At 36.9% G+C, this 7,781-nt stretch overlaps 1 protein-coding gene across 1 annotated transcript; it reads left to right on the forward strand.

Moving 5' to 3' along the window:
* The first annotated feature begins 495 nt into the window (after positions 1–495).
* On the forward strand, positions 496–6,418 carry LOC101249590 (phospholipase D gamma 1-like). Its single transcript, XM_004248525.4, has 10 exons — positions 496–2,855; positions 3,504–3,620; positions 3,703–3,897; positions 3,985–4,233; positions 4,315–4,383; positions 4,454–4,601; positions 4,772–4,920; positions 5,112–5,276; positions 5,538–5,735; positions 5,911–6,418. Exons 1-10 carry the CDS (start codon positions 1,146–1,148, stop codon positions 6,202–6,204), a joined length of 3,294 nt encoding a protein of 1,097 aa, XP_004248573.2. The 5' UTR covers positions 496–1,145; the 3' UTR covers positions 6,205–6,418.
* The last annotated feature ends 1,363 nt before the right edge of the window (positions 6,419–7,781 follow it).

Consider the following 7,781-nt stretch of genomic DNA (forward strand, 5'->3'; position numbering starts at 1 on the left):
ATGGGTTCACACATTTATATTTAAATATTTTTTGAAAAATATAACACTACTATATTTGATCTAGAGACGAAAGCATGAGTTTCCGTGAATCCACGGAACCCCCTCTAGATACGCCTATGCTTATATGTCTTTCTAGATGGGTATCTATTTATCAAGGTATATACCTTTAATTTGTTTAGGAGATTTCTTGTTGAAATTTGAAGAAATGAAGTGGTTTTCATAGGTTGAGGGAGAAATTGATTAACATGTTGCTTAAAATAATTTGAGTGATCGATAGGGACTGATCTAAAGTACTACATAGTTCATGCGAACTTATATATGGATTAAAATATCGGTTAAATATTTACAAATATTTCATGGTGCCTAAATGATCATTTGGTAAGTTGAAATTTCAAACGGACAGTTAGAGCCAAATTTGAGTGTCTACCAATCTATTTTGCCTTTACATTTTGTACAAACTTTGAAGAAACTATTTTTTTTTCATTCCATAAATTGTCTAAATCTTAATTATTTGATTATTTTTTAATAATATAACTATGAATATTAGTAACTCTTCTTCTCCTTTTGTCTTACCAATCTCTCCAACCTCTCAGAAAATTCAAGACAATCTAACATCTTCCTTACATACCACATACAATTTTCACAACTATCTGATTTGTATCGAATTTTTTAACGAGTCAGAAGAAATGGTTGGAGTCTCTTATTTTGATTTCTTGAACCAAGAGATCCATGAATTGGGATCTTGATGCATATAGATACAGATCCGAATTTTTTCCAGCATTTCTCTTGGTAATAATGATTTTCCGGTTTCGTTTATGATTCAGGATTGAAGGATCCCCTTTAACATCATCTGTATATATATATTTTTTCTTCTTTTTGCATGATCAATATGTTATTTCTTTGATCGTTTTGCATGTCAATAATCCTTTCTCTCCTTTTGTCGTAAGGCGTAGTCTGACTCTGAAACGAAAAAATGTTAATATGTTTAGATCCTCATTGAGATTTTGTGAATAGTTTTAAAGTTGAAATAGGAAAAGCGACAAGCACCACTAGGCCTGGTCATCGGTTGGACATTAGTAGTAAGGTCCGATATTCATTCTTTGCTCAAATAGGAAGGTGAAAGTCTCTATCTAGTGACGTGAATAATGGATAATAATAATAATAATAAGTCGTCATCATCGCCAACATATCCATATAACACAGCTCCTCCTCCTCCTACAAATCAAGCATCATATAATTATCCCTCTAACAATTCTAGTCCGTATCCTCCTCCTGGTTCTGTTCCATATCCATATCCTCCATACCTTCATTATCATCCGCCTCCTTATGCTGTTCAACAATCCGGTCACGTTAACTACAATAATTATCCACAAGTTCCACCAGCATCTCCATCAGAAACAACACGTACTAGACCTCAACAGACTAATCCCCCTTTAGAGTATAGTAATTATCCTCCACCATCACATATCGTGCATTCTCCTTATTCATATCACGCGTATTACCCTCCTCCTCCTCCGCCTACAATATCGTCTTCTAGACCTGTACTTCAACAACAAGGGAGTTTTCAATATGGTTCATCTCAAGGTCTTTTAGAGAGGCAAACATCCAAAGGTCATGATCAATCTCCTAGTCTCCAACACCAAAATAGTTTGTCGTCTGTTACTAGTTCCGCTGCAAGTAGTTTATCAGGTGTAAGTAGTTCATTGGCAAGCTCTGATCATGGTAAAAATGGACCTATAGATGATCACCTAGCAAATGTGCATTTGTATGAAAATCCTGCCCCTGCTACTGCCCCTGCATCATGTCACTCAGGACCGAGACCTCACGTAGCGAATAATTATAATGCGCGAGGAACAATATACGGACATCCCAACGCCTCGTTTTCTAAGGGGGAGGCATCTTCTGTGGTCCAATCCGAGCCGTGTCATAGACCAACTCATTCAAGAACATCAAGTGGTGAATTACAAAATAATTGGGGTATGCAAGTTATGCCATTTATCGCTTCTAAAAATGTTCTGCTATTACATGGAAATCTTGATATTTGGGCATTTGAAGCAAGAAACCTACCGAACATGGACGTGTTCCACAAGACCATAGGGGATATGTTTAATAAAATGGGAAACAATGGGCAACTCGGTAATATGACAAGTGATCCATATGTGACTATTATACTAGCAGGCGCAGTTATTGGGCGTACTTATGTCATAAACAATAATGAAAATCCTGTGTGGATGCAACATTTTAATGTACCCGTTGCACATTATGCTTCTGATGTGCAATTCCTTGTGAAGGATAATGATATGGTAGGTTCTCAGCTTATAGGGACAGTAGCAGTCCCCGTGGAACATATATACGGAGGAGGAAAAGTCGAAGGATTCTTTCCAATCTTGAACAATGGAAAACCTTGCAAAGCTGGAGCTGTTTTAAGGATATCCGTTCAGTATTACCCGATGGATCAATTAAGCTTTTACCACCATGGAGTTGGAGCAGGTCCTGAGTATTATGGTGTTCCCGGGACTTATTTTCCACTGAGGATGGGTGGACCAGTCACTCTTTATCAAGATGCTCATGTGCCTGATGGATGTCTTCCAAATTTAAAGCTTGACTATGGGATGACGCAGCATGGGCATGGGAAATGCTGGCGCGACATCTTTGATGCAATATGTCAAGCCCGACGGTTGATATACATTACTGGATGGTCAGTGTGGCATAAAGTGAGACTCGTTCGAGATGATGCTTCTGTAGAAGATAGCTGTCTTGGGGATCTTTTGAAGTCAAAATCACAAGAAGGAGTCCGAGTGCTGCTTCTTGTGTGGGATGATCCCACTTCAAGAAGCATCCTTGGCTATAAAACGGTAAGTTCAATGCATTTATGAAAAACTGCTTATTTATTTTAGGCATAATACATAAAACAAACACTAAAACTTGGCCCCAACTAATTCTCATTGTGTCTACTGGACACTTGACGCTGACGTGACACATAAATATTGAAGGTGTTTAGCTGATCACTTCGTGAGTTGGAGTGTTCGACAGACACTAGATGTGTATACTCAAAGTTGAAGTATTTACTTGTAAGCTGATGCCAAGTTTGAGTGTCTGTTTATGTATTATGCCTTAATTATATGTGCACAATTGCTTACTTAAGAATCTTGAGGGACACACACTATTGATACTTCAGTTGTAACAAATTTGACGATTAACATCAAGCTACACCATGCGTGAGTTTATACAACTAGACGGTAAAAGTTATATGGTAAAAGTTATATGTCTATTTGATAAGATTTGCCCCATGCATTTGTTCATATCATCAGTTCTAATCAGATTAATGTCTGAAGTACATCTATTTTAGGATTTCCTTAACTATGGTAATATTATATGTTATGACTCTTTAACCTTCTGTTCTTTTCATATTAGCTTTTCGGAATTTAGTTAATGCTCTTCAAGAGAAAGTGATGTCATTTTAGTTATTAAAGATCAAATTTGAAAGAAAAAAAAACATGCAGGATGGCCTCATGGCAACTCACGATGAAGAGACTCGTCGTTTTTTCAAGAATTCTTCTGTGCAAGTGTTGCTTTGTCCTCGTGTGGCTGGAAAGCGTCACAGCTGGGCCAAGCAAAGGGTATATTAGTTATAAATGACTTCTTTTGTTTCTCTTGATTGTCAGTTTAAAATTGCATGTCATTCCTAAATCTGCTATTCAGGAAGTTGGAGTAATTTATACACATCATCAGAAAACTGTGATAGTGGATGCTGATGCAGGAAACAATCGACGAAAGATCATATCTTTTGTTGGAGGACTTGACTTGTGTGATGGGCGTTACGATACTCCAGAGCATCCTATATTTAGAACACTGCAGACCGTGCACGCGGATGACTATCATAATCCAACTTATGCAGTAAATCAATATCCAAGTTTGCTTGCATTTGTATAAACATGGTTCTTAGTGTTTCTTGTATATTAATCCATCTAATGTACTGAACAGGGAAGTACTACTGGTTGTCCAAGAGAACCATGGCATGACTTGCACTGTAAAATTGATGGTCCAGCAGCATATGATATTCTGAAAAACTTTGAGGAACGCTGGTTGAAGGCATCGAAGCCCCAAGGCATCAGAAAGTTGAAGAAGACATATGATGATTCTTTGCTCCGTATAGAAAGAATGCCTGAAATTCTTAGTATTGCTGAAACTTCATCTACGAGCAGCACCGATCCTGATAATTGGCATGTGCAGGTAAGTAATTAGCTTAATACTACTAGTATTGGAGGATAAGCATTGGTGTTACAGATACATTTTCTTTCCATTCATATACAGATTTTCCGCTCTATTGACTCGAATTCAGTCAAAGGCTTTCCAAAGGATCCGAAAGAAGCTACAATGAAGGTGAGAAAGATGTTTAAAAGGGATGTCATGGAGGGAAATGTGTTCCAATCTAATTTCTTTTTTCTTGCAGAACTTGGTTTGCGGAAAAAATGTACTTATCGACATGAGTATTCACACAGCATATGTGAAAGCCATTCGTGCTGCGCAACATTTTGTTTACATTGAGAATCAGTACTTCATTGGTTCCTCATACAATTGGAGTCAATATAACGACGTAGGTAAGAAATTATTCTTCTCTATGTCACTCTAGGATGAATAAGTAAACCTAAGATACATGTTAATCTTATAGTTTTAAGATTTCATGAATCGAGCAATATCTGCAACTAGGCCAGACACTTACCTGATTGTTGGCTTAGACTCAAATACCTGAGCATTCTGTTTTATGCAGGAGCCAATAATCTGATTCCTATGGAAATTGCACTTAAAATTTGTGAAAAGATTAGAGCACATCAAAGGTTTGCAGCATATATTGTCATCCCAATGTGGCCAGAGGGTAATCCAACTGGAGCTGCTACACAAAGAATTCTTTTTTGGCAGGTAGAGGACAATCTAAACTTCAGAGTTGATAATGAAGAATCTAGCTGTAGTGATCGCCATGATACATCTTCTTATATTAGTGTGATCAAAATATCGTGGATATAAAGTTTCCGTCTTAGCAAATTATTAACTTTTCTGCTAATTGTAGTGGTTTGTGCAAGTGAAACTTAAGACTGTATGTTGGTTGGCAGCATAAGACGATACAAATGATGTATGAGACTATTTACAAGACTTTAGTAGAGGTTGGCCTTGAGGATGCTTTCTCTCCACAAGATTATTTGAACTTTTTCTGTCTTGGTAACCGTGAGGTCCATGTACAGGAAACTGAGAATTCTGGTGCTGCCAACACTCCTCAGGTACTTCCCTACAGCCTCCATTCTCCAACAAAAGAACCAAAAGAATTACTAATTCCAATGGACTTTTACAATTTTCTCTTTACTTTGCTCATCTTTTGTTGCCTTAATATCGTGTCATCGTAAGATGAAACTTTTGCTTATGCTGATAAGATTTCGTAATGCACCGACTATTATAATCTTTGTTTTTATATTTGTTGTAAAATTCTCTACCTAGACTCTAGCCAGCAAGGTTCATATTATTTATCATTTATGACGTTGCAGGCATTGTGTCGAAAATACAGAAGATTTATGATATATGTTCATTCTAAAGGCATGATTGTGGATGATGAATATGTCATATTGGGATCTGCAAACATCAATCAACGCTCACTTGAGGGTACCAGAGACACGGAGATAGCGATGGGAGCATATCAACCTCATCATACATGGGCAAGAAATCAGTCTAGTCCCAGTGGACAGGTGATCATTATACCTTGTACCTCGATCATAGTATTGTTATGTGTTCTGTTACTATCTGTTGTTTTTTGTACTTCCGCTCTACCTGTAACAAGTGGTTAAGATTGATTCCCCTAAGTTTGTAAAAAGTTAGGGTATGAGTACCAATGCTACTATCTAATCCTTTGCTTTTGTGTAGATATATAGGTATAGAATGTCTCTGTGGGCTGAGCATCTCGGAGTTGTCGATGACTACTTCATCCGACCTGAGTCTCTAGAATGCGTAAGACGCGTTAGATCAATGGGTGAAGCAAACTGGAGACAGTTTTCAGCTGATGAAGTAACTGAAATGAGAGGTCACCTCTTAAAGTACCCTGTTGAAGTTGATAGGAGAGGCAAGGTGAAGAATCTTCCTGGATTTGAAGAATTTCCAGATGTTGGTGGAAATATAATTGGATCATTCTTAGCTATTCAAGAAAATCTTACTATTTGAATTTTGCCCATTTCTTTCCCAACTTGTATTTTTGAGTTTACTAATAAGACACATTGGTGGAGCAGAGTCTATATTCACGGCTTGAATTAGTAACTTCATAGTCACATGACAACAATGATGCCGTTGTGCCAATGCTCCCTTTTATTTAGAGACTACTTGTACAATTTTATATTAGGTCTCAGTAATAGAAATGTGTGTTCTATTCATTGCTAAAGATTAACATATAGAAAGAGGTGGAGAGAGGATGCCAAAATGTTTGTTTGCAACAAATTTTAATTAGGTGGAAAATAAATTAATCATAAATAAAATGTGAAGAAACAAGAATATTATTGATAAATGATATGTGTACAATTTTATTCTTGCCTTGATTCTTATCTCACTTAAAATTTTTCACGACCCAAAAATAGGTATGGTAACATTTGTCTTATTTCACCAAGATGAGACAACCTAAAACCCAAAATCATAGCAATAGAAATGTGGAAATAAAAATATCAACAACATAAATGCGGACAACTTAGTAAACTCATAAATACCTCAAAACTTGATTGTCACGTGTACAATCCACTAATGTATTACAACTTAGCTGAAAGAAATTACAATTCACAAATGCCTTCGTTTCTAGAGTTGAACAAGAACGTAAAAAGGAACAAGAGGGTCCGTTGAGATCATGACAAGCAGTTACCTCTCAAATCACCACAGAAAAGCCTCGAACGAAGTAGAGAAGAAGGATAATCATACATATCAGGACTCGTAATCTACACAAATGTAGAAGCAAGGAGTGAGTACCAAACAACTCGATACTCAACAAGCAAATCACTAATCAGTAAGTAAAGCAAAGCTGAATACAAACACTCCTTTCATCCCAATTGAACCTCCACAAACTACAACCTACACAAAGTCAACCCAACTTAGTAACATCTCAACTAGTACAGATCAATCACAATCAAGTAGCAAGTACACCAATCAAAAGTCTCATAAACACAATCACACAACTTCACAATGCAATGATTTGTCAAGTAAAATGATGCATTTCTGTCCTACAATATACATCCGTTAAATCTCAATCTGGAACCCATGGGGGACTTTCTTGTCCATGCATTTGTCATGAGCGTGTGACCCGATCCCAATTTCATCCCAATGAATCCACCAGAGACATTGACCTGATCCCTCATTCCCCTCGATGTTTCCGCAACATCCGTGTGACGTGATCCCTATTTCCTTCCATCCTCATCAATATCATCACAACAAGTACAATAATCAAACATGAGGATAACAACTCAACACAAATATCGAACAACAGTCAATTCAAACATATCATCATGTGATTTATCTCATTCAGTCAATTGCCCACAACATAATCAAGTCAGACAAATCAACAAAATTCTCATTTTAATCCAATTTGTTTAGAAAGTTCACATCATCAATTTACCATACAGAGTTCATACATAAATCCCTTTTACCATTTCTCATTAATTTCCAACACTTACAATAAGAAAGTAAAAGATTCTACATGTCTTAACAAAGGTCTAAAAGTTCATTTGCCTCAAACACTCTGACACTTGAGCTCTCCCTTTTCG

This window comes from Solanum lycopersicum, chromosome 10 (assembly GCF_036512215.1).
Source record: "Solanum lycopersicum chromosome 10, SLM_r2.1".
Classification (NCBI taxonomy): Eukaryota; Viridiplantae; Streptophyta; class Magnoliopsida; order Solanales; family Solanaceae; genus Solanum; species Solanum lycopersicum.

Bases quoted from the DNA above. Each gene is read 5' to 3' on its own strand.
- LOC101249590 (XM_004248525.4), top strand. From the start codon at position 1,146: ATGGATAATAATAATAATAATAAGTCGTCATCATCGCCAACATATCCA. The intron at 3,621-3,702 runs GTATATTAGTTA...TCTGCTATTCAG, and splicing joins ACAGCTGGGCCAAGCAAAGG to GAAGTTGGAGTAATTTATAC. The intron at 3,898-3,984 runs GTAAATCAATAT...TGTACTGAACAG, and splicing joins ATCATAATCCAACTTATGCA to GGAAGTACTACTGGTTGTCC.